The sequence below is a fragment of the Numida meleagris genome, chromosome 16, assembly GCF_002078875.1.
Source record: "Numida meleagris isolate 19003 breed g44 Domestic line chromosome 16, NumMel1.0, whole genome shotgun sequence".
Taxonomy (NCBI): Eukaryota; Metazoa; Chordata; class Aves; order Galliformes; family Numididae; genus Numida; species Numida meleagris.
In genome coordinates this window covers 6,376,921-6,403,045 of record NC_034424.1, presented here as the reverse complement: position 1 = coordinate 6,403,045, position 26,125 = coordinate 6,376,921, and the positions used below count along the sequence as shown (strand labels likewise).

General features: G+C 50.6%; 2 protein-coding genes and 1 long non-coding RNA gene across 6 annotated transcripts in view; 1 reads left to right on the top strand and 2 right to left on the bottom strand.

Annotated features, from left to right (window-relative positions):
- DDX31 (DEAD-box helicase 31) overlaps positions 1 to 16,057 on the top strand; it is a 43,133-nt gene extending 27,076 nt beyond the window's left edge. For both annotated transcript variants that reach the window (XM_021413588.1, XM_021413587.1), the window contains exons 18-20: positions 3,992 to 4,103; positions 7,933 to 8,110; positions 15,621 to 16,057. In XM_021413588.1, coding sequence (XP_021269263.1) covers positions 3,992 to 4,103; positions 7,933 to 8,110; positions 15,621 to 15,774 — 444 coding nt within the window. In that variant the 3' untranslated portion in view covers positions 15,775 to 16,057. The remainder of the gene's footprint in view (positions 1 to 3,991; positions 4,104 to 7,932; positions 8,111 to 15,620) is intronic.
- On the bottom strand, positions 2,023 to 14,116 carry LOC110406751. Of its 3 annotated transcripts, XR_002443561.1 has the most exons (5): positions 13,741 to 14,116; positions 12,075 to 12,196; positions 11,842 to 11,949; positions 3,382 to 3,720; positions 2,023 to 3,280 (listed from the first exon to the last, which is right to left on the bottom strand). It is a non-coding gene; the product is annotated as an uncharacterized LOC110406751 (long non-coding RNA). The 3 variants fall into 3 exon arrangements; XR_002443559.1 differs by having other exon boundaries at positions 2,023 to 3,720; XR_002443560.1 differs by lacking the exons at positions 2,023 to 3,280; positions 3,382 to 3,720 and adding an exon at positions 8,121 to 10,529.
- BARHL1 (BarH like homeobox 1) lies at positions 20,823 to 25,551 on the bottom strand. The gene is made up of 3 exons (XM_021413565.1): positions 25,119 to 25,551; positions 22,242 to 22,464; positions 20,823 to 21,117 (listed from the first exon to the last, which is right to left on the bottom strand). The coding sequence occupies exons 1-3, from the start codon at positions 25,549 to 25,551 to the stop codon at positions 20,823 to 20,825; spliced, it is 951 nt and encodes a 316-aa protein (XP_021269240.1).

Below are 26,125 nucleotides of genomic sequence, written 5' to 3'. Positions count from 1 at the left end.
TGTTTCTTGAGGGGGTAGGCTTCTTGAGGGGGTAGGCTTCTTGAGGAATTACTTGAAAAATATACTAAATGCAATCAAGGACGTTTGATTTTTGTTTTGTTACCATCAGAGGCTCTGTAAGTGGTCTGTAATGCTTTCTCAGCTGTGGCAGAGACATGTTACCAAGTTTTAAGGAAGGTTAATCTCTACTAAATTCCCTGAGTTTGCTGTAAAGGCAGCAGAGTGAGCTAGGAATGCAATGGACACTGCATAGGACAGAGAGTGATGGAGGACTTGTTACGAGGAGCTGAACCTGATCTATTTGTGATGTTGCCATTCGAGAGAGAGTGAGCTTTGCTTATCAGCTCTCCATGCATTGAGTCATGTATATATTATAGTTGTGCACACAGGAATCTCATTATAATGCTCTTCGGTTCTCATTGCCTCAACTGAAGTCCATTATAAGAACCCCGTTGGAACATGCATTTTTTGGGCTTCTGTGTGCAGCCAGGGAGCAAGCTGAAGTGCCTGTAAAATGTATATTTTATATTTAGGTGTATAAAATATATATGTGGCTATGTCTGGGTGTGTGAATGTTCACCTGCCTACAAAGAGAATAAATTTGATCTTTCAACTTTTATCGAGGGGGGCAGGGGGACTTGGTGAGTTCTGGAGGAGGTGTGTGGAGGTTAGTAAAAAGTTGTTATTAAAACAAAATCCTTCATTTTGTTTTGAAGTATAATGGAAGCAGGAGATGTTATAGCCTGGGTTTTTGGCTGCTTTTTTCTTTTTTTCCTGCTTTAAGAAAGAATTTCTCCACCTCAGTCTGGTGTTATTGAGCTTCTGTCCTTTCTACCATTAACATGCTCTCTTAATGAAGTAAGAGATTTTCAGTTCTTACCCTCACCTCTCAAACCTGAAAGCTGTAGTCTTTATAATCACAGGTTTCTTCTGAAAGAGGTAAGTGTGCCTTTTCCAAGCGTAGTTGTGGGAAGATCCTGAGCTGGTTAAGTCACGTTGTGGCCAGGTCTTCTTCTTCTTTTAGATGATAGATGCTGTTATTGATCACAGGTTACTCTAGTGGGTAGGGATCTGCCAGAATAAGTTCATTCCAAGCAAATACAGGCTAGAAAAAGCTCTTCTATCCCACTAGTTCTCCATAATGACAATAATGGTTATTACTTAATGGGTATAACAAATTCATCTATGTGAAGAGTAGATCAAGCAAACCTCTGGGGTAGACTTTTATCTTTTGGGCCTTGGAAAAACATGTAAGGGTCTCAAATGAATTGTCCTGCTCACCTGAACCAGGACACTGGGCAGGATTAAAGCCTGTAAAGCATAGGGGATAGCTTCCAGTACGCTTCCACTGGCACTGCTTTATTTGATCTGTCCAGACACTCGCATGGTGTGCTGGTTTTATTTTCAGTTCGGCTCTGAGACAGTTTTAAATTTAGATTTTTTGTTGTTATTATTATTTTTTTTTTAAGATGAACCTCCCTGGAAGGCAGGAATCAAACGCGGATTTTTTTTTTTTCATGCCCATTAGGGGGCAATTTTAAAATGAGATCTGTCTCAAGGGGCTGAAGGGGATAAAAGACAAGGTGGAGATGGGAGGAGGGGAGAAGCTGTTTTCTGAGTACATTATGTTTCCTGCCATTTGCTTTTTTCATTTATTTCTCTTGGACTGACCTCACACTTTGGAAATTATGCACCTAGTTCTTTATCCCTCATTTTTGTCTTACTTTTTTTTTCCCCCAGCACCAGGAAGAAGAGATGCCTCATTTTGAAACCTAAAGGGGGGAATAAGAAAAGTCCTTTGTAATATATTGCCATATTATCACTAAATCCCCTGACAGTTGTGACACAGAAGCAAGTCACCTGTCACTTAAGCTTGAGGTCTCTTTAATTTTCTCCTGGAATTCGCACCAGGCTGTCTTTAATTTGAGGCCTTTATTGGAATTCTGAAACCTTTCTGCCTCCCCGGTGCTCAGATCTATTCTGAGTGCTGTTACAGAATGTATACAATAACCAACAGAGGGATTCAGAAGGGGCTGAAGCACTGTTTATTTAACACTCTGGAGGGATTTTCGTGCTTATTCGGTCCAGGCTACCCGGCTTTCAATATCGCTTTGACAACCGTTATGCCCTTCTCATTAATTTTAAACAGTTAAAACACAGGAAAAAGAGAAAAAGTTTTCATTATTAAAGTGCTTTACTTTTTAATAACAGAGGATTCTGTCCGCCAGGGGAAAGGGCAAACCTCACTAATTTCACATTCATATTAAAAAACGCTGGGAAGGTGACACTTTGTGCTGCCAGGAGGCTTAACAAAAGAAAAGTGATGGGGGCTAGGAGGAGCGGGCGGGTGGGAGAAAGTTTTATGTTTCACGTCAATGGAAACTTGTTAGTCACAATGACGAGTGTCCACTTGGAGAAGGCAGCACCACTTGTAGTTTATTAAACCCTTACAGAGGCCCCTCGACTGGAGACTGCCTCAGCTGATTAACAGGCGTGCGTTGAGTCAAACCAAAAGATGACAACGAAGCGGTCTGTTTTGTCCATCTCTGCAGTGCACTGGGACATGGAGAGCAGAGACTGGCAATCTGGGAGGCTCTTCACGAGGGCTTAAAACACCAATGTTGTCTTTGCCTGAGATGCAGGTAGTCCAGGCAGTGGGAGAACAGGAACTCTGTTCCCCGTATTTGTTTGCTTCTCTGGAGGATGATGCAGCGGCTGGGAGCTCTGGGATCCCAAGTTCCAAGGAAGGCACTGTGCAGGGGCTTTGCTCTGCACTCGGGGTCTTTCTGTGGCTGGATTTTCTGTTAGGATACAGAGCAGCAGGTCTGGGTCAGCAGAGCTTTTTCCATAGGGTGTCAGCAGCATCGCCTGGCTTCTGCAGTCACCAGGGTTCCCAGTATGGTGTGGCTCCCCTGAACCAGCAGCAGGACAGAGGGGAGTGGGGGGGGTGAAGCAACATTAGCATGCAGACATGCTGGGGAGGAAGATGAGGGGTTGACCAGCATCACATTACTGCCTTGGGTCTAATGCTCAGGCTGGGATGCTGGTTCTTTTCTGAGTAGCTTTTGAGAGTTGTGGTCCTTTTTTGAGAGAGGTTCATATCCATGGATACTTGGCTTTGCGCTTTGCTGTCAACTTGCCATCAAAAATTCTCTTGTTTTCTTGTTGCCCACATTTCCTCTATCTGCCTTGGTAGGTCAGAAAGAGAGCCAGCCTCTTTCCTCCTCCTGGTAATGGCTTGCTCCCTGTAGTGTTTGCTCTCCATTTCCTGAACCGAATCCTACAGTCCGATTATGGGAAAGCTTGAGCACATTCAAAATTGCCTTTTCGGTTTAAGGAGGTTTCTTCTGTCATGGGTTTGGTGCAAGGGGCTTATCTTACCCTAGAGGAACCACGTGATGGCAGTTGGTTACATATGACTTGTTGACCACGAGGAAACTTCCTGTAGACATCAACAATGAGAAGTTCGTTTTAGTTGGCTTGGTTCACAGTTGCTGAATCTGATCCATTCTCTGGAGCATGGACATGAATGTAGATCTCCTGCCCTGTGTGTGCTGAGGAGGGGCCAGGTGCTGTGGGGAGCTGCTCAGGGGAGCTTGAAACATCAATCTGAAAGTCCTAAGAAAAAAACTTGAGCCTGGCGAGGTGGGCATGGAGCCTGTGGAGAGTTACTCCGAATAACTGCAGTGGAAATGAGCAGTGGTATCTGGCCTGTTGAATCTGAGGGGAAAATGATACGTGAAAGATGTTAGAAAACACAAAATTAAAACTGATTTGCTCTCCTCACCTTGGAGTGCTTACTGGCTGCTTTGACTTTAACGTCTTTATCTATAATTTTTTTTTTTTTTCTCTAGTAATATTGAGAGGATTACCTTTGTTGGCCCCTGGGTGGTTACTGTGTGATTTTACTGTTATTAAATCTATTGTAAACTGCTTCATTATTCCTGACTCAAATTCTCTCTTTCCTCTAATCCTCTCGCCGCCCTTGTAGAAATCCTGTGGCGTGGACCCTCAGGAAGTCCGGGAGCGGGCCACGGTCTTGCAAACAAAATTTGAAAATTACGTTCACTCCAGCGGGGGGACCATCCGGTGGGCAAAAAAAGGTCGGTGCTTTTCTTCTCAGTTTATTCCAGGAGGGCTCATAAGCTGCCAAGGTTTGCTTCAGGGAAAAGGATTGGAAGAAACCTTTTTTTTTGGGTCCGTTGGGCTCTGCAGGGGGTTGGGATGGGCCCAGAAGGCTTTGTGATGATATTATATGTTAATTTCTTGCATTCCCATATTAAGTGCAAATGAGGTTTAATCTTGGCTTTCAGCAGGATTCACATCTGAGGGCTCTGACCCAATCACGTGAGCGAACAGAGAGCGTGTTACTCTGGGAAGGTCATGAGTGACCTGCTTCACCACACCCGGTGCAATACCTGCTTGGTGCTTTCAGTTTTGCACCGGGGGTGAGTTTGAAAGCTGTATAGCAGGCTGTCCTGGGAGGAGCTCTCAGACTGGTTGTTGCTCTGTGGGATGGGAGAAAAATGGGAGAGAGCACAAGTACGCGCAAAAGCAAGCAGGGAGTAGGAAAAACAAGGTGGATTTAATAATAATTGTACCTAGGAATAAATCTGGAGATGGTGTGTCCATCTTTGCCTGACCAGATATGCACCTGCTGTCACTGAGCAGTCCAAGAAGCTTTTTGCTTCTGCTTCTCTGAAAAGTCCGGCGTGAGGTGGATTTGGGGAAGAAGATGGGAGACTTGTCAGGAATGTGATAGGAACTATACTGCATGTACAACTTAAGTCATGTACTAAGTGGTCCAAAAACAAATGGGGAAGCTGGCCTTTGAGCTGTACAGTGTCATGGTGTAAGCTGAGCAAGGGGAGGCCGTTCTCAACATAGAATTTACATTCAGCATCACAATTGTTTGAGATCAAGAGACGTGATTGGATCTGTTAAAGGGGTCAAAGGGGCTGTTTTTTCTGAATGTTAGTAAAACATATTTGAGCACACTCAGAAAACCTCTGTGGTCTCTCTTTATCCAGCATACATCACTGCAGGTAAGCACACACACATGCACTCCGTATGCACTTGTTGCTGACCTCAACACTAAACTTTTTTAGCGACAAACTAGAAGTACAGAATATATATCAGGAAATGCTGAAGCGTTATGCATCCCATTTGTCTTGTGCAGGAGTACTCCACCTCTTTCCCTATTCCGCTATCTACATATGCAAATTTTCCACTGCTGAGTGGCTTCCATAAACCCCCTCTTCCTCCCCTCTGCGCCAGGCATCATGAATAATTAACATGGCAGCTGGCTTTTGCTTTCATGGCAGACAATCAATTGGAAACTGTGCCAGAGATGCATTTGTTTCTCGCTTTTTCTCTTTTTCCCCATTTTCTGACCTAGTCAGTGTTAATAAGCAGTGTTTTGGTTGCAGCCTGCTTTGAGAAGGCGAGTGGCTGCCTGCCCACTCGTCCCTTCTGCCCTTCAGTCCCATATTTTCCAAACTCGGATAGCTCAGGGAAGGCGCTGCCCTTCAAACTTGATTGACTGACCAGCAGGGTGATAGCATGGGAGGAGAGCTGTGGCTGAGCCCTGCTTTCTGAAGGACAAACTTCATGGAGTGTGGAGCCCCTTTTGGAAAACTGAGGTCTTACGTGGTGACAGGTATGCTGCTCTGAAGCTGCAGTGTGTAGAGCTCGGGAGGTTGTCTTCTGAACCTTCGTGCTGCTGTGGTTACAGGAAGGTAGGGAAGCAAACCTTGTGTTTCTCCTCCACGTTGCACTGTTTGTGGTTAGTAGTCGAGCAGCTGGTCTCGCCCTCTCTGTCCTCAGCACCATTGTGTGCAGAGGGACAGCAGGGTTACAGGAGCCCACTGCTGCGGCACAAAGCTTGTGTTGGTGGTGGTTTTGGTGCATTCTTCCTTCCTGTCCCCACACACTCTGAACACTGGCAAAATGTCCCCACAAGCTTATCCAGACATTTATGCACAAACCTATCTAACCTCCATCACGTGTAGTTCTTTGGTTTTTCCCTTTGTCTTTCTGCTGGAATTCCAGTAGAAAAGAGAGGCTGTGCATGGGAAAAGGACCAGCCTAAGTCCACTCTCTTACATCATTGCAAATCTGAAATCTCCCCAGACCAGCATGCACCTCCCTGGGCTAGTGTTGGGTCTTCATTTAAATCTCATGGATGCTGTGATGAACGTTAGCAGCTCTGACCTCCCCAGAGGTAGGACAGTTATGTGAGCTGAGGTTTCACCCTGCTGATGTGGCAGGGCTGTTAGTTCAGATTTGGATTAGTCTCTCTTTCACATGCTCTGAGTCAGTGTTGGGGCTGGCAGTTTTCTGGCTGGACTTTGGGAAGTGGGGGGCCTTTGGCACTTTCATTCTCAAACTATGATCTTGGGAGAGAGTACCAGCAGCCTTTGCCATCTGAAGAACTGTGGGAGATGAGCTCAGCCTTCATCATAACAGGATCTTTAGTGTCAACCATTTCAAATGCTGCAAGAAAGACAGCTATATTAACTCCAGTGGGACTGGATTCAGTGCAAGAGCAAGTTCGTGTTGTTCCTTTTGAGGAGTTGCACCCTCTCACAGCAGGTGAATTTGACCAATAACTTTGTGAAAAAAACAGCAGCAGAACAGAGTTGTTGCAAGCATGTGAGCTGGTTTATAAGCCCTCAGAGGGATGGCCTTCAGATGAGACAGTGAGACTTGGTGTTTGGAATTTAACATTCTCTTTCTGGGAAAATACAGGTCTCTTGATGTTCAGATGCCTCTAAAACAGTAACGTTGTGAAATTGGGAAGAAGGTGCAAAAAACTCAATCTTTTCTTCTCATCGATTGGGAAAAGGAGTTCACTTTGCTCAGTAAACAGAGCTTTGATGGATTCCCTGGGTCCTTCCAGGAGCTGATCTGCTAAAATGACATTTTTATTACTGTTCATAAACTCCAATCTCCTGCTGCTGCCAAGAGATTAGACGTAAGCTGTGGGCAAACTTGCTGGTCCGGTGGCTCAACAGGCAAGGGCAGGAGAGGTTAGAGTTTAGAGCTTGCTGCTGTCAGGGACTGAGAGGGAGACAGAGATGAAGGTGGTGGTTGGGATGAGGGCTGGGGAGGCACAGGAGGTTTAGAAGCAGAGGAGCAGTCAGGGGATTGTGGGGAGGCATTTTCTGAGCTGTAGAGTTTCCTTACTAAGAGTCCTTGTATTCCCTATAGCAGAGAGGACGACCTGGGTATAATGTTGCAGGTACATTGAGGAGTAGTGCTGGTGTTCATATTAGTGGATGATTGTCTTTGGAGCAATGAGCCCTGAGGGAAGGGCATTACAGGAATATAAAGATGTGAAAGAGGAAATTTGCACACTATCCTATTATTTTTCCCTTCTGAGAAGGTGAGCTCTGTTCTCAGCGCAGTGATGAGTCAGGAAATCCATCTGGTTCTCAGATATTTATAAGGGACTATCTAGTAACTGGTGAAAAATGCATGGACTGCTGGGATTGTAATATTGGAGGAGCCTTCCTCTGCCACGTCCATGCTTCAATTTTCCTTTCTTCATCCCTGTATCCTTCTATTCCCTCTTTCCCCCTTTCTGCTACCTTTTGATGTCAACAACTCTGTGTGAGATGTGCTGCAGACATCACCCTTTGTGGCAGAAGGGGCATCCTTACAAGAGGCAAACCTAATGCAACTTAATGTAGTGTTGTTTCAGTTCCTGACCCTTCTCCACCACCTTTCTTCTCCTTACGGGATTGTACCAGTACTATATACAACCTTCACAGATTTTTAACATACCAACCTTATTCACCAGCTGCTGACCAGAAGGTGTCCCAAAGGACAAGACCAATGTCCTTTCAGCTGGAACAGCTGAATCTTTAAGTATATATATATAAAGATGCAGTAGCAAACAGAATTCACTTTTTTTTTTTTTCTCCCCAGCGCTGCAGTCTTTTCTTTGTGCCTACGCTGCCTATCCCAGAAACCTCAAGCACATCTTCCACATCAAATCTATCCACCTGGGTCATGTGGCCAAGAGCTTTGGCCTGAGAGATGCTCCCCAGAACCTGACGACTCTTCCAACTACTAACTCGAAGAAAACCAAACCAAGAGCAAAAAGGTAGGCCAGCTTGACATTCTCAAGCCAAGGGGTGCCATGTGCCAGTCCATGGTATGCATTGCTCCCTGAAGCTCTTGTGGTTGCTCCAGGAGTTCATTTGTGATTGCTGAGAGGCTAAATCATGCTGAGACATTGGCTTAGGCTGTGCTCTGAGCTGTTGTTTACTTCTCCCTTTCTTCCCAACAGCGGTAGAGTGCCTAAAAATTACGTGTATTAAACCAACTTGGTTAAACATTTGAATGGGAATTTAGTTTTAAAAAAAATTAGCTCACTGTAGCTTCTGATAAAGATGCTCTTTTTTTGAAGGAAGCTGTTATGTGTGAAGAGTCTCCATGGACTAGCCTGGGTTTTGCTGCACCTTTTCTGTTTTCTTAGCCCTTGAGGCACGAGTAGAAGGAGCCTAATTTTTATTTATTTATACTTAACTCCGGAGCTACTTTGAAGGATAAGGAAGGGCACAGGCACTGTTCCAGAGCAAAGCATGAGATTTCCCATATATTGGAGTGGTTCTCTGCCTTGCACAGGTCATGGTTGTGACAGAGCTCCAGCAGCAGTCCTGTTGGAGCCAAGCGCTTCCACAGTAGAAGCTGGCAGGTTTTTCCATTCACATTCTCATTTCCAGTCACACAGTCCTACACAGATCTGTGATTCCTGGCTTGGGAGCAACTGCAGTAGCAACTCTGCCCTCATGCCTGTCTAGGGAAAGTCTCTCAGATAGGGCTGTGTGCATAATTGCTTGCTGTTGGTATATGGCATAGAGCGATAAAAGCATCAAGGAAACTGCAGAGGAACGAGTATTTTCACTTTTTGAGTTTGACCATTCTACTTATTGTGATCGAGGCAGCGTGAGTGCTGATTTATCTCAAAATGCACTTCTTTTCTTCCTTCCTGGCCTTGACAAATACCAGTTCTTCTCCTCTCTCTGACATCCATTCCAGTCTCCTAGGCACTCCTTTCCTGCATCAAGAATCTGAGATTCTGTGTCAGACCTGGAGAACAGCCCCAAGTACTCTCCTCTGCCTGAGATAGAGATGAAAATGCTCAATACCTCCGATCCTAGGTGCTTTGAGGTGGTTCCACAAGACAGATAGTCCTCCCTTCTGAGATCACAATGTTAAGCACTTGCGGTCTTCCCCAGCACAACAGCAGACTGCAAACTTCTGGCTTGCCTGTAAAATCACTGCAGTAATTCGAAGGAAGAAAAATCTTTCTTCTTTTCCTGGTATCAGTTGTGACTCCTTCCATGTAATTGTTGCTGCAAACCGCATTAGCCATGCAATTAAAGCACTAATCCACTTAATTGTTCCTAGGCTGGTGACATCTCTTGCACATGTATGTATTTTGGAGGGGGGGGGGGAAAAAAAGAAGGAAGAAAGAATGGGGAAAGGATTTTAAAATAAAAAGTCAGAGACAGCATTGTCCTGCTTTGAGAAGCCACCAGGGACAGAGCACTGATCTGCCTCCTGCTTCAGCTGACCCTCACCAGCAGATGGGCAACAGGATGGGAATGCCCCTGTGAGGGGGGATTTAACGGAGCTTTATTTGAGGAAGAATAGCCTGATTAGCTGATAAAGAGCATGTAAGATGGTATGGGGTGGGCTTTGATGTCTTGCTGGCCCAGCAGGGTGTCAAGCTATGACTGACAGTAGCGTGTCACAGGATTACTTGGCCTGCAACAATGGCTTTCTGTGTTCCTATGATGTTGCTATTCTGTTAGAGCTACTTTTTCCCTTGTTACGCACCTCTTCTAGACAGCATTCCTCCTCCCCAAGTCTTCATCCTATTATAGTACAGACAAGCTCAAGATACAGTAGGTAGTTTAGGCACAGGATGCATGGGGTTGGGGGATGTGGAGGTGTTGGAACAAATGGTCACAGTAATTTGAAAGCTCATTTGCACGTGGATCATACAATTGCAACTCAAGGCAAGTGGGCAGACTGTGCATGGGTTTGTCACTGCTCAAGCTCTAGGTTTCAAATCTGAGAACATCTGGAAAGTTAAAACCCTGCAAAAATGGCCCATTGTGTCATACAGCTGTTATTGCCTGCGAAACTTATTTCTAATTAACTTTGTCTATGTTAAAAAAAAAAAGAGGATATGTTAGTATTTAAGGGATGGTTTAGAAAAAGTTGAATATAGATTCAAATTCAGTATCTGCTAACATAAATTCAAGAAAGCACTGTTAATTTACAGAGAATTGCTTTTGACTTCACCCTGACAAAGCAGAGAGCAGAATTTAGACTGCCATAAAAAGACAAATGGTTTTTAATTGTAACGTGCGAGGCGTGGAGTCAAGAGTCACGAAGCAATCTTTTTAATTATATTTCTCATGTGATTCCACGAGTGTTGGTTGTCCTATTACACATTGTCTCCAAACATCCAGTACTTGTTTTTAATTAAAGGCCTTGTCTCTCAGCACCTGCCCAGAGATGAAAGAACGGGCAGTCCAGTTGAAAGTGGGGTAAAGGCAATCAAAGCAGCTGTGCCCTTAGCCATAGAGGTTTTTGGAAAACCCAGTCTGAGGATGGCAAAATCATGTGCTCATGATTTCTTCAGAAGTTGGAATGCTGAACCAGATCCTGTATATTGAGTTACAGTACATCAGCTTAGTAAGTACCCAAGCTCGTGCTTTTACTGAAGGGTAGATGCAAGGAAGCTGATCCCACTTCCATTGAGGGATTAACTGTCTTTCACTCACTGCAGAGAAGCAGCTTGCACAGGAAGCAGCTGACATGCCCAATAGACATGTCTTTTGACTCTTTCACAATGCAGATGCCGAAGACCTATTGCCATTCCACCAAGCCTCCCTGTGCTGCTCGGTGTTTTGCACTGTGAATCAGCAGGGTTTTATGGCATTCTGTGGGGGACTGGTGGTCTGGGTTTTTTTCCCTATTGATCTCTCTGGAAGCCAAAGGGTTTCACTATAATGGGGAGTCACAACTTAATTTGCCTTGTTTGTGAGCTCATGCCATTACAAAGAAAGAGATAAGTCCTTAAGTTCAATGGATTCTGTGGAACTCATTGCTAGGGGAATGCTCAGAAAGATTGATGAATATCAAATATAGTCATTGCTGCTACAGCATGTGCAAAGAAAGGTATAAAAATTAAGGTGAAAATCCCCTCAACTTCAGGGTTAAGTCAAATCTTAGCTAACACGGGATCAAAGTAAGGTGTACAGGATGCCTCTGTTTGAGGGGATTGATTTGCATCATTATTACCCTGGCATTGCTCTGAATATGAGTATTGTTAGGCCCTTAAGGGTTTGGCTGCAAGATTGTTATCCAATTTTGTCTCTCTGTGTTCTGTAAAAGTGGACTTTACTGTTAGGTTGTCTCGACGTGAATACCACTCTGCTCTGACTGTACTGCAGCAGCACTTGATGCTCGATCTGACCAAGTGATAATTTTGTGCATTCTTCTCAAGCCAGTGTTTATATCAGGTGATAGGAGTCCCTAGGCTGTCTGTTGAGAGCAGTGTAGGACTGCTGATGAATTTCTTGCCCCCACTCCACGAAAGACAGCAATGGAAAAAACAATGCAAACAGGGTTGCGTTGGCTGCAGATGGTTCATCCAACACTATAAGTAGAAAAAGCAGGTGTTGCAGCAGCCTTGGCCCAGAGGTAACCCAGCTCTGCTGCTGGCACAGTTTCAAAGAGCTGCTGGAGATGCTGTCAGGCAGATTGATAGCACGCTCCATGTTGAAATGCTTTCTGATAAATGAAACAACCTACCTCAGTCTCCTCCAAAGACACACCATGAGTTCTGGGACTGTGCGTCAGAACTTTATACTCTGTCTTCCTCAGCTGAAGCAGTTTGGGAACCCTTGGTTGCTGCAGATGCTGCAAGATGGTTAAAGGTCATCACACTTGCTGCACTGCATCGCACCGAACGTTCCACAGAGCTCGAGACAAAGGAACAGGCAGCAGTACTAACCAAGGTGAAGGAGAAGAAAAAGTGTGCTCACCATTTAGGGAAAAAGAGGCATCTTCTCAACCATCAAATGGTGTCTGAGAAACCACACGTGCGTGGGTGCGCTGCTCTGACACGTAGGAGTTTTTAGCTGGGAGATCAGCTTGCGATTCAGCTCTGTAATGAAGCAGGTACGTCAGTGTGATACACGGACTGGAATTCTAGCATGAAAATGAAAAATGGCTTCAGATGCTCCATCCTTTTCTTAGCACTGTCACTTGGTCCTTTCACACCAAATGTTTGAGAATCTCCATGTCCAGGAGGGGTATGGTTTAGTGGGCATGGTGGTGGTGGGTTGTGTTTGGACTAGATGATCTCAGTGGTCTTTTCCAACCTTAACGATCCTATGATTTGAAGCTAATCACTTGTGTCGCCTTCACATTAGGAGGTTGGTTTGTTTGTTTGTTTTTTTATGATGTCAACAAAGATTTGTGTGGATGCTTTTTTATGGTACTCTGAAGCAGAGCAGTGAATTGAGAGTTACAGGACCAGAAAGGAAGAGCAGTCCAAAATGGTTCGGATTTCCTTTGGGGTGGAGGGCTGGGCAGCTGGTCACTGCGGACAGTAACACAGAGAAGTCAAATAACTTGCGTGCAGGGAAAGTTCCTCCTAGTGTGCACACTGGGGCTGTTTCATTTTCTGAGTTACGATTTCTCTGCTCCTGTCTTGCTTTCCCCTAGCTAATAAAACTAGCTATTTTCTCATCCATTTGAGCATTCCTTTCTCCTTTAAGCCCTGCCGAAATCTTGGCACTATAGCACATCGTGATGGTCAATCATTAGTGAATTATTATTTTTTTTTCCCTGCGAGTTCCCCTTCGTTTCAGTGTTTTGTAGTTCCCCACCAAAACACTAACTGTTGTTTGGAAGGAGGAATTTAAAGGGCTGTGGATTTCTCTGCCCGTTATCAACATGATGTGTTCTCATTAGAGCTCAATACAGCATGATATCTAGACATGAGATCACAGGAAGAGATGCTGACAATCCATGTGTTTATCCAGTGATGGGAACATGGGTTCTGTCTGTGTTGCAAATGTGTCTTACGTTTCCAGCCGTTGTGTGAAGCTTTTTGCCAGGTATCTGGTATTGCCACACAGCTCTGTTCAGTTAGCATCACACCAGCCCTCGGCGACACGGAAATACAGACATCCCGGGTTACGAGGTGGGAGAATGGACACAAAGGACAAAGAGGTTAAATACTTTGCCCAAGGATGTTCAGAGAGTGAGTGCTGAGGTCTCTCTCCATTCTCCTGGGCTTTGTCTCATAACCACAGGGCACCTTTCCTTGTTAGCTTGGCTCCTCTAGCAGAGCCCTGGAGACTTTTGCCAGTGGAGCAGAGAAGGGAATGTACAGGTTAGCAGCAGCACAGCAGGGATAAGGATCTGGCCAGGGATCCTGACCTGGTGCACTTTCCCTGCGTGCTGTCACTGCAGCCTGTCACTGTTGCCGGTGGCTCTTGCATCTTGTTGTTAATCGGGGCCTTGACAGCTGTTTTTCTACTTCCAGTGATCAGCACAGGTTCCCCAGCACAGCCCCATTGATTTTTGTGGCCCTCGTTAGAGGAAGAAACCTCTCTTTCTCCCCCCCCATCCTTATTTTTCTATGTACAGCTGATCACCACAGCGGGGGGTATTGATTTACTAATTGGGCAATGATTTCACCTGATTGATAATAAAGTGTTGGACAACCTCCCTGCTGAGCTGAAATTCAGCCTGGCAGCTACTGGTGGATTACTTGTCCTTTTGCAGCAGATAGTTCCGTGTTGTTAAGTAAACTGATCTGTTGCTTGGTAACCCTGAATTACTGTAGTAAATGCTTGGAGACACAGCGAAAGTGTCAAATGGAAACTTTGTCAAGTGATGGAGGGGTCTGGGCGGGGAATGCAGCTGCAGATGTACCCTGCAAAGTTGTTCCAGCATTGCTGAGTGGCTGAGGGCACACCTTGCACTGGTGCTGTGCCTGCAGCCCATGGAGCCCCTCCGTGCTGCGGTGCCATGGACGTGCAGGAAGGCAGTTTGACAAGGCACATCTGTGCAGGTACTGTAGGTAGGGCTTTACCAGCAGCATAATTGCTTCGCTAGAGCTGATTCTGTCTTTTTCCCTTAGTTTCTCATGGTTTCAAAACAGGCAGTGGCTGTGCTTCTTATTTCTCTGCTATGTCCAGTCTCTAACCCTTCTGCCGGCGCAGAGTTTGGGTCTTAAATTAGTGAGAGAATGGAGACTACGCCAAAGATAGCAGAGTTTTCTCCCTTCTGTCTTCCAGGCTTTATATTCTAGATAAACCATCTTGCAGAGGTAATCATCGCACCATCCTTCTTACCATTCAGAGCCTTCCTCTCAAACACGCTCCAGCCGTGAGAACTGCACAGGGAATGGAAAATGAGCTGTGGAAAAGGGGCAAGCAAATATCCCAGATAGCCAAGAGTTCCCTTCCTTTCTTTTCCTTTCCCATTTGGCCTAACGAATGAGTTCGTCTATTGCCGCAGCCAAGGATCTGTGGTCCCCAGCATGGTTCTGGACACCTGAAGGAACTGAAGGGCAGTGCTGCGTGGCTGCACCCTTTAGGACTGCTGTGGTCCATGCGTTATCAACAATGCGTGCTGGAATGGATGCGGGGCCCCTGTTGTATTCCTTTGTTCTATTTAGATGGGCTTCTGTTTACTCCTCAGGAAAAGTCTGAGATCTGGTTCTGGTCTTTGTAATAAACCAAAGAGCAAAATGTGCAGACACCAACAGCTGTGGATGCCCCCTCGTGCCCAGGACTATGGGAACGTTGTAGAGAGCAATGGGTCCTCCACCGAAGAGACTGCGGTTCAGATAGTTAAGAGAGGGAGACAGCAGCAACGAGGATGAAATTTGCCCAAGGTCACAGAGCAGGGCAGTGGCAGAAGTTGCAGTGGAAAAATGCTGAGTGGGTTTTTATATTTATAGCTGGCAGTTTAGGGCTGCAGGGAGATCCACATCGGAGTTTAGAGGCTGGGCAGAGTGCAGCTTCCCTTGCAAAAGCTGGTCTCTGGAGAGGGAGTGCTGCAAGGTGCATGTGATGTCTGCAGGACAATGCAAGGCAAGAGTCTGCTGGTGTTACACTCTGGAAATCATTTTTGGTTGATTGTTTGTTTGGGATTTTTGCTCCCAAGCAATGGATTTCAGCTCTGTTTATAAAATGTTCCCATTGTTCGGTGTCTTAGAGCTCTTAGTCTGTTTTATTATTATTACAATTTTCAAACTGCTGTGTCACCTAATTCATCAGCCTTCAGCACACAACCTTCCCTCCTTCTCCCCACCACCCCTGCAAGAGCATTTGTACAGAACAAAGGCTTGCTTTTAAAAACGGCATGATATTTTGCCACCTTTGTGAAAACCTGTCACAACAATATCTAATTTTGCATGAGACAGAATTTCAAATCAAGCCTCAAGAAAAAGGAAGCTGTTCTTCTGCTAATGCGCAAATGTCACTTTCCACAGCTGTAAAATGAGCAACCCACCTAGCAGCGTTTGAGAGCGAAGGAAATCTAATTCCTGTTCTCTTCCCCCTGCCCAGGTCTGACCTTCTCAAGAAGACCCATGGCAAACATCGCCTGGCTGAGCTCTTGCGATCTGAATATTCCAGTGGGATGGACACTGGTGTATCCAAGGTCAAGAAGAAGAAGAAGAAAAAACAGAGAAAAGCCGGCAACCAGCAGATCCCAGTATGAGCCCGAATCTCCCAGTTATTTGCTGCAAAAGCTGCTGGAGCACCTCAGCCTGGGGTCAGGGTGACCTGCCAGACTGACTGCTGAGTGGTTCAGTCTGTCAGGCAGATATGGGAGGGGTCTTGGGGATGCTGACCTCCTCCCTCTCATGCCATAGTTCCAAATGGAATCGAATCCAGACGTGTCCTGTTGCACTGCTGCAGTTACGTGTAGCTTCCTGATGATGCAGCTTGTTTCTAAGGTGATTTATTTTTTGCGAGAAAAATAAAAGAGTTTAATTACGGTTTTCTGAGAAATGTGATGGCTGCGTAACCTCCAAGTGGGACGAGCATATTCGGAAAGGAGACGCTTTCCTGTTTAAAGGGCCCATAGAAACACTCTGCAACGCGTTTGCTTGCTTATTTTTAGCCAGAGAAGCAGTGGTGGTGGAGGAGGTGGTGGAGGTGCACGTTGAGGAGGAGGGAGAGGAGGCTGCTGCTTCTCCTGCTGCTGTCCAGGGGGCACTTGTGCTCCAGGTAACTCTATGAGAGCACACTGGGAGGGCTGAGCTGTCCTTGGACACTGGTAGGCAAATGCTGCCGCCTCCGAGGAGTCTCCCCAGTTCCAGTGAAATTGGACGGCGTGTGGAGAACTCTTCAGTGTAATGACACATGGTCCCTTTGGGGCTGAGCTCATGGGCACAAAACTTCATGTCAAAAGTCTGAGTTTGGGAACAAACGTTGTCACCGTAGGAAGGAGCCGGAGTGGAATCCAGCAATCTCCAAACTTCTCCTTGCCTGCAGCGTATTGTCATACCTAATTATGAAATGCAGAATATGTATGAAATGTCTCACCTCTCTGAACATGAAAGCCTTTGCAGAGCCTTGCTAACGCTTCCCACCAGTAACCCAGGCTTTCAAGGTTCTCCCTGTTTTGGCTAGGCCTTGCACTGTGCTGTATTTCTGTCTGTCCCGAGCTAACGGATTTCATTTCGTGCTTTTCCCATGTGTTGTTTTTTTTCCCCTCTTTCTCCCCTCTCTCATCAACCGATGCCCATTCCTGAGGAAAGGAACGCAGAGTGCTCCCGAACGTGCCAAGGCTGGCACTCGTTCCCCATTGCCCAGCATGGGAAGTGAGACCTGAGCTCGGGTGGGTCGGGAGTTCAGTGTGGGGCGAGCAGGGTTCCAGCAGGAGAGCTGCAATTCCTACAGGTGCTCACCCACCTCCCCGCCCTCACCGTGCTGCTCCCAGCGCCCCAATGGCCCTGAGTCTTCCTCTGGGGAAGGGACGAAGCGCAGCCCACCCGTGTGACGTGGGGCCAGGGGGGGTTCCAAGCCAGCGGCAGAGGGGGACAAAGTGATGAGAACAATGCCCACTTTGTGAATACAGAATTGAGGGCGCCTGCTGTTGGGTTGTAGTGAGTCATGCTAAGGGCTGTAGGAGGGAATAAATCAGTCCGAAAGTATTTAATTTCTCGAGTGAATGGAACTGTTGAGAACCAAAATGATTCTCCTTTCCTCCCAGGCAATTACCAAACAGAACGGCGATCTTAGCGCGGTTCTTTTCTGGCTATTTAAGAAAGATGTTAAAAAGACTCCAGCATAAGATTAATCACATTTGTGCAGAGAGATAAGTTGATATTATTTATTAGATTAAGATAAAAACGATAAAACCCACCTGCCTCTGTGATTACTGTTTGGAAGAGCAATCAGGGCTGAGCCAAATGTCAGCTTAAAAAACAGAAGTGAAACCCCTGAGGATGAAAATGACTCAGAGGGAGCGACGCAGGGAGTGTGAGTTTGGGAAGAAGAGATCTTGTGCACGAGGGGAGAGAACCTGACCTGGCTCACTGTCACATGCGAACTAATGGAGACCACTGGTAAATTCATGGTAACAGCAACTACAGCCACCAGCTCATCAGTGAGACTCGAGGAAACTGCCTTGCTCTTGGTTTAAGTGGACATGTAGCGTTACAAATGCGGTGATGAATAACGTGACAATGAAATTCCTTTTTTTTTTTTCAGCTTCACCATCTTTGTTAGCGGGGAGGCCTGGGTTAATTGGGTGGTTAGGGAAAGAAGGGGGAGATTGTTAAAGAGGAGGAAGAAAGTCTTAGAGGAAGTGGGCACACCTGAAGCCAAGCCCAGCTGGTCTGCTCTTAATAAACTTCAGGGCCAAAGTGCAAAATGTCTTAGAGTTGTAGCTGAGACAGCAGGAGCCCAGTTCTGCCCTTGGTTACACTTCAGCAGCCGTCTATCTGCCCTGAGCTGCCTTTATCCATGTACCTCCCCCAGTTCAGGTAGCACTTAGTACATTTGCAGTTAATTTGTACCCAGCTCCAAGCACCCCCTCAACAAGCTGGGGTGCTGGGCATGGGGCCGAGCTGCAGCTGCCCTATGGCTCTGCACCCACACCAGGAGGATGTGCAGGGCGGTGTTGCTGGGCTCCATTGGCACGGCGCTGGTACGGAGCGGCTGGACGCGGCGCTGAGGTACGTGTGCGCATCGTGGGGTCCTGGTGGGCTGCAGAGCTCGTGAGTCAGCTGGGTTCATTGCAGTGTCTGGTGGAAACGCAGCCTCGTGTGACCGCGTTGGCTTCGGGCAGGTCGGCTTGGTGTTGGTTGTGGTGTCCTGCAGCCTGAAGCTGGGTCTGTAACAGCCGCACTACGGAGCCTTCCTCTCGAGCTCCCCTCCAGGTGCAGGTTTGCCTTCCCTGCTGCTTCTCTGTGCTCTTCTGGCTCTGTGTCCTTCCCAGCAACAGGAGCCCACGTCCCCTGCTCCTTCGGGCCGGGCTGTGTGCTCCCCGCCCTGCAGCCGGAGCATCCTGGGCACAGAGGCTTTGGGAGAGGGAAAAGCAAAACAGGGACCTCGGTGCGGAGGGCAGAGCTGAGTGGTCGGACAGCAGGCACCCTGTGCCCTGCTGCTGGGATGGCTAATGAGGGGAGAAAGCAACAGAACCTCCCTGCTGCATTGGTTTGTGTTCTCTATCAGCCCGGTGAGGGGACAGGAGCAGCTCTGAGCTCTCCATTTTGGCGTAGCGTTGTCTGCGTTCAGGCAGAAGGCTAAAACAGCAGCTAGAACCAGCTCTGGTGATTTCCTTCCATTTGTGTCTCTGGATGCGTTGGTGAAGCAGCTCCCGGTCCTCGCCTGCTCCCCGGGCCCTGGTTAAAGCTGTGGGGTCAGGAAGGGCTCAGGAGCCAGGAACGGGTTTGGGGGGTCCTGGACCCGCAGCCCCCTCTGCACAGGGGCTGCTGAGATCCCCCACGGATGATGCCTCTCCCTGAGGAGCGCCCACCACGCGCGGCACCTTCCCCAAACCCCTTTTAATTTGGGAGCTGGCTTTGTTTGACTCTGCCGGGAGCTCCCTCCTCCCTGAACCCACCGCCACGGCGGCTCCTTCCAGATGTGAAACGGCAAATTTGAATATCGCAATTACCGACGTTGTAACGAAGCCTTGTACTTCGTTAACGTCAGAGGAGGAATCAGCCACGGCTACAAGGACAATTAAATGTTAGAGAGCGCCTTTGATTCGCGTTCCTGCTGCGTGGATGGGAGGAAGGCTGCCGCCTGCTCCTCGCCTCCCCGCTCGCCCCACGGAAGGCACACCCACCGCAAGTTGTCCTTTGATCGATTTTTAATATGATTTTAAAGAGTTTTGTTTGGGCCTCATTCTTATTCAATGAGATTAATTTAAAGCACTTATCCCCTGGGTTTAAGTCAATCCATGTCGGATTGGGGACGGGGTTTGTTGCCCGCGGAGGGGGCTGTTTGCAGGGCGCTCTGAAAGACTCCTTTCCCACTTCATTAACCCGGAGCTGGGAGCAACCCCCCCCCCGCCCCATTCCTCCTCCTCTCCGAGGTCCGAGGATTTACCAAACTCCCCCATTCACATGCAAAGGACCCGCTCCGGCCACAAAAGCCGGGGGCTCTCCGCTCGGAGCGTGGCCGCGCATTTCGCGGAGCCCCCAAGCCCAAAGCTCCGGGGACGGGGCTGGGAGCGGCTCGGAGCTTTGCTCTGGGGGGGGTGGGCTCGGGGCCGGGCGCAGCCCGCAGCCCATCTGTCGGCTCCCGGAGCCGGAGAGCCGCTGCCCGGCTGTCCCGAAGCAGCTGCCGGGCCCACGGCCGCAGCCATCTGAGCGACACTTTTCAAGGGTGGAAACAATCCATTTTCCAAAGCGATCATTTAGAGCACTTAGGCAATTATACGCTTAAGATTAGCGTTAATAATTCACCGGGCGGATGCCGGCAGTGGGAGCGAACCCCGCTTTCCCCTTCCCCCTTGTGGGGGGGGGCAGAAAGCCCGGCGCAGGCAGGAGCCGTTCGTGTGTAAAGAAGTTTATTTCCACATTTAAAAAAGGGGAGACGGGAGCGGGAGCTGCCCCCGAGCTCCCCCCGCCCCGGCCGGGCCGGCCCCGGGATACAGACGGACAAAGCATCACTTACACAAATACGCCCTCAGGGTTCACAAATAAATAATTCATATACATTTTGCGCACGGTATTTACATTTCGCCCCTTTTTCTTTCTTTGTTTTTTTTTTTTTCTTTTTTTTTTTCCCTTTTTTTTTCTTTTTCTTTTTATTTTTTTCCGGTTACGGAGGTCCCAAAGTGGCTCTGCGGCGTGGGGGGGAAGGGGGTCGATACCCCCCCGGTTCTTCCCGATCTCCCCCCTCCGGAGCGGGGTCGGGACGGGTGGGGAGGTGCCTCCCTGGATCCGGCCGTACTGGGGGGCCGGGCCCGGCAATTGCTTGGAACGAAGCTCCCACCCCGGGCAGCCCCTCCCCGTGCCCCCAGTGCCGCCTCGGATTGGGCGGGGGGTGAGGGGGGACCCACATCGCTGCCCTCCGAGGGCGCAACGGGGTAAAGCGGCCACAGTCCCGGAGCGGGGGGGCAGCTCTTCCTGTTCTTTCGTACTTTATATATTAAAAAAAGGTGGTGTGTGTTGAGAGGGGGGTCTCGTTTATATATATATATTTATATTTAGGGGGGAAGCGGGAGTCTGTCGCTTGCTTGCGGCCCCAGGGCTGGGCTGGCCCCCACCGGCCCCCCCCACTCCTGGGGTTCGGGGCCGGGGCTCACCGGGGCTGCGCGGCCCGGGGCAGGACGCCGGGCAGCGGGGGTAGGGGCGGGGGGGGCTCGCTGCCGCCCTGCAGTCCGTGGATGAGAATGCGGGGCACCAAAGGTCTCTGTAGGGCCGGGGGCGGAGCGCTGGGTCCGCGGTACAGGTAGAGGGCAGCGCCGGGGTCCAGGTTGGAGACCAAACTCTGCGGGTAGAAGTAGGGCGAGGGGAACATCCTCTGCAGAGCTGAGTAGTTGCCAGCCTCGGCCAGCAGCTCCAGGCCCACCGCCGTCTGCCTTTTCCATTTGGTCCTGGGGGGGGGAACAAGCCGAGACAGGGGTCAGGGATGGGGATGCTCCGAAGGATGCTCCCGGTTCTTTCCCCCGCCCTTGCGCATCCCCTTCCCTCGGGCTCTGCGCCCTTGCCGCTGGATCCCGGCGTGTCCGGGATGGGATGGGATGGAGGGACGTAGCCCCCACTGACGGGACGAGAGGATTTAGTCGTCTCCGCGCAGCCCGGAGGCACCGGAGCCCCAAAGCGACCGCGATACAAATCACTGCGTTCCAAACCGGGACAGATCCGGTATCCTTGTCCCGGTGCGCAGCCCGCGGGTAACAAATCCCCCACCGCGTAGGGTATATCTCGTGCGGGACGCGCACCGGGCAGCCCCACCGGCACCGAACCGCGATGCGATGCGCAGAAGCGGAGCCGCGGTGCTCCCAGTTCAGCGTGGAGCGCTCGGGGTCGTCCCCGGGGTCGGGAGTGTCTCTGCCGGGAGGGACCGCAGGGTCCGTGCAGGGCATTCGTTTGCGGTGTATACGTATGGGCACGTGTGTATGTGTACGCGTATATATCTCCTATATTTACGCATAGACCCCGCCGTCCCTGCGCCGCCTAAAAGCCCCGACGGGTGGGCAAAGCCGCCGGGCATTGCAGAGCGTGAAGTGGGGCTGAAATCGGGGGGAGCGAGGGTTAAAATGTGGGGGCAGAGAGGGGCCGGGGGGGCTGCACTCGTTGTCCCTCGTTCCGTCCGGTTTGGGGACAGCGCCGACGGGGCCGTCCGGATAAATCAATCGAAGCCGTCAAATGTCTTCAACCCTTTTACGGTTTCGTCGCTGGAGCGCTAAACCTATTTCCCCCAGTAAATTATTCATCATAATAATAATTGTGTAATTACTGTAAGGGGTGTTAATTATTGATGCCCAAAGCAGTAATTGGTATCTATTATTAATGGGCCGATGTGTTATGCTGTTGTGTTTCGCTGGAAGCCCGCTGCTCCCCGCCGGCTGGGGCTGGGGGTGCGCATCCCCCCGGTTTTGCGGGGCAGGGGCGGGGCGGGGTGCGGTACCGCCCGGTTCGGGGCTGCGGAGCCGGGAGAGGGGCAGGACGGGGCCCGGCGCGGTGGGGCGGGAGGGGACGAGCGGTGCGTTTTTACCTTCTGTTCTGGTACCACGTTTTCACCTGCGTGTCGGTGAGGTTGAGGGAGGCGGCCAGCTCCATCCTGTCCTGCACGCTCAGGTATTTCTGCCTCTCGAAGCTGCGCTCCAGCTGGGCCAGCTGGTGGTCGGTGAAGGCGGTGCGGGCTTTGCGAGGCTTTTTCAGCCGCACCGGGGGGCTGTCCCGGGAGCTGGAGATCTCCCGGTCCCCTTCTTCTTTCACTGGGCCGAGAGGGAGGAAGAGAGGCCAGGTCAGGGCAGGAAGAGACTGGAAACGCGCTCAGAAAAAGGCGACAACGCGCGGTAGCCACAAACTAGAGGAGAGAGCTCGGGCACCGCGCGGATTCCCGGCGCGTTTGTCCCGCAGTTCCCTCAATTCGAACCGGCGGGGCCCGGCGCTTCCCGGCCCGGCGATGCGATGCGATGCGTTGGGCCGGGGCCGCCTGAGCCCCAACTGCTCCGCTCCACCCAGCGGGACCGCAAACCCCGCAGCTCTCCTCTACCCGGATTGCTTTTTGGTTTTTTTTTCTTCCTCATTTATATATATTTCTCAAACTTCTTATGTTTCCTTTCCCTTATTATTTTTTACCCTTTCTTTTTATTTCTTTTCCTTTCTTTCCTTTTTTTTTATTTTTTATTTAAACAATTTTTAAACCCCCAAACAAACAAACTCAACCCAAAATAAAGACGCTGAGGCCACGTATTTTTGGAGAGGAAAGTCTCCGGGCCCGGAGACTTCGTCCTCCCGGAGCCTCACAACGAAATGCTGCGGAGTGACCGCACTCGGGCCATTTTTTAGCCTCGAACGAGAGGTCGGGGGCCGCGGTTGTGTCCCGAGGCTGCGCTCACCGGCGGAGATTTACGCGGCGAAACATCAGCGAGAGACAGGAAAACGGCAGAGCGGAAAAACATATGTTAAACAAAATAAAACTAGGGGGAAAAAAAAGCTAAAAATGAACAAAAAGAAAACAAAATAATCCTTAAAAAAAAGATTCCCTGTTGGTGCTCGCCTTGCCCTCCCTCTCCCCACTCCCGAAGGATTAGGTGGCAGAAATCGGCGTCCGCGGATGTTTGCGGGTTTATGTTAAATTTCCCGGTGGTGGGGGTTAGCGGGGCTGGGGCTGCGCGGGCCGCGAGCTGATGCCTCTCTGTAGGAAGACAATAATCCCGTTAATTGAGCCACCGGGGAGCGAAAGCCTTCAGCCGGAACCCCCCGCTCCGGCCGAGCGGGCACAGTGCGCCGAGGGGGGGATGAAGGCACCGGGGATGGGGGGGTCCGGGCCCGGTCCCAAAGTTTGGCGGAGTTTCGCCACCCGAACCCCGAGAAAGGCAAATCCGCCCCCTCCCCCCCCCACTCCCCGGGGCTCAGCATCGGCTCCCGAAAAAGTTCCCGGCTCGGCTCCGTGTCTGCGCCCCGGCCGCTCCGAGCTGACGTGAGGAGAAAACCACGGAGCTGGGCTGCGGGCTTCGGGCCGTTCTGGGTTCGGGACGCCCGCTCTGCGGGGAGGGCCGGGCCGCGCTGCCCGTCCGTGAGGGAATTGCGGGGGATTGCCCCGGGAAAGGCGGTGTCCGAAGTGGCAAAAAGGGATGGGAGGGAGCAGGGGCCCTCCTCTGCTGCCCCATTTACGCGGGGACTTTCAACTCCGTTCGGGCGCTGCTTTTAACCCCAGTTAAGAAGTATTTTTCTGATTTTTTTTTAAGGTTTTCCCCCATTCAAGCAGGGTTTTTGCCTCCATGTATGCAGAGTTTTCACTCCCTTTAAATGAGGCTTTCCCCCCATGTCAGCGGCGTTTTCTTCCCTGTTTAAGCAGTGTTCTCCCCGTTTAAGCTCTCTCCCCGCCCGCAGCCGGCCCCACTCCGTCCCTCCCTTCCTTCCTCTCTCGCTTTTTGCAGTCTCGGCCCTTTCTGGGAAAGGGGATAAAGCCAGCGATAATTGCGGGGGGGAGAATTCAGGAAGCAAAAAGAAAATCCCCCAAAGTCCCCCCCAAAAACCAACCAAACAAAACCAGCCAAACAAAACCAAACAATCCTCCCCCGCAAAAAACCCAAACCCAAAACCCGCGGAGGGGATCGCGGCCGTTTTCGATCCCTTCCCAGCGGCGGAGCCGACCCCCGCTGCCCCCTCGCTCGCTTCCAGCCCCGTCCCCGTCCCTCGATCACAGCGAGGAACCCCCGCTGCGTTTCGGGGCTCTCCGGGGCCGCCCCCGGCCCTACAAACAATTTTCCCTGTTGGAAGTGGTTTTTTTTTTTTTTTTTTTTTTTTTTTTTTTTTTTTTTTTTGCGGGGGCGATGGGAGCGGGAGGGACGGGAGCTGCCGGCAGAACGGGTTCCGGGTAGGGGGGAGCGTCGATGCCGACCCCCCCCCCGTGCTTCTCCCGTCACCCCCCGGCTCGGGCAGAGGCTGTGGGGGCCCGAGAGGCCGCAGCCGCCTCCCCGCAGCCCCGGGGCCGCCGTGCTCGTTTCCCATGCACCTCCAAAACAACACAGGGAGTAACACCGATAATACAAATCGGATCCAATCCCGCCGACTTTTCTTGTTCATTTCTTACCGGAGCAGGGGAAATACCCGGCAAAACCCGTGATTATTTCATTTGGTATCATTATTGTTATTTTTTCTTGTATTTTTCTCGCGTTTTCCCGGGCGGCTCTCCCTTCTCGTTCTCCCCGCGGATAGGAACGAAAGAACAGGGTTCTGTCCGCGGAACGCGGCGCTGCGCACCCCCCGGGAGCCCCCGGCCCCACGCCGCGCACGGCCACGTCGTTCCCTCCCGAAGTTTCCCCAAGTTGGTGCCGACCCCGCTCTCATTTCGGGGGCGACCCCGGCTCCCCCCACCCCTTTATCTCCGGGGCCCCGCAGAGGGCTGCGCGGCTCTTACCTTTGTACTCGGAGTCCGAGGAGGAGCTGCTGGTGTTTTTTTCCATTTTCTCCCTAAAGTCCTCGCCGGGTTTGGTGGGGATCCTGCCCGCCGGCTCCTGCCCGCCGTGAGGTCCATTGGTGCTGGAGTAAGGCGCGCAGGCGGCCAGGGGCTTGCAGTCGGCCAGGATGTCTCTGATGAGGAAGGAGGAGGTGACGGTTCGGGACTGGGAGGGAGCCGAGAGCTGCCCCGGCTGCAGGTGCGCGTCCAGGCCCGGCCGCACCGCTGCCTCCGGGGAACGCGGAGAGGGGCACCCGCTGCTGCCCTCCGAGTGGGGGCTCAGCTCCAGCGGGGAGCGGCCGTCGCCCACCAGCGGGTCCCCCTTGGGCACGGCCGGGCTGCCGGCTCGGTGCGAGAGGATGGAGTCGATCCCGAAGCCGGTGGAGCCCTCCATGGCCCCCGCGAGGTGCCGGCGCTCACACAGGCATTGGCGGGGAGGGCGCGGCGGAAGCGGGTTGGTAATGGTAATTAACAATAACGGCGACGACAACAACAAAAAGCGAAAGGAAAAAAAAAAAAGAAAAAAAAGATAAAAGGGAAAAAAAAAATAGAGCAAAGTTCAGCGTGGGATCCGGGCAACAATTGCTGCAGGGCTCTCCGAGGCGCCGCGCGTTACATCCAGGGCTGCTCCGTCTTCAGCATCGCGCCCAGCTGCACTCAGACAGACAGACAGGAGAGGGGGGAGAGGGAGGCAGAGTCAAACTTTGGCCGCCGAGGGGGTTGGTGAGGGGGGGGGACGGACCCCAACCTCACCCGGGGGCCCCTTCCCGGCCACCCCACCCTTGCCCGGAGCAGCGGGGCTGGGGGCTGCCAGCCGGAGGTGGGGAGGCAGCGATCGATAGTGAGGGCTCCGCAGCGCCTTAACCACTTAATGATCCAGAAATCAACGGGGAGGGCGAGGGGAGGGCGGAGGGGGTGGGAGCCTTCGGGCCGCCGCGGCGCCCCCCTTCCCCGACAGCACCTCGGAC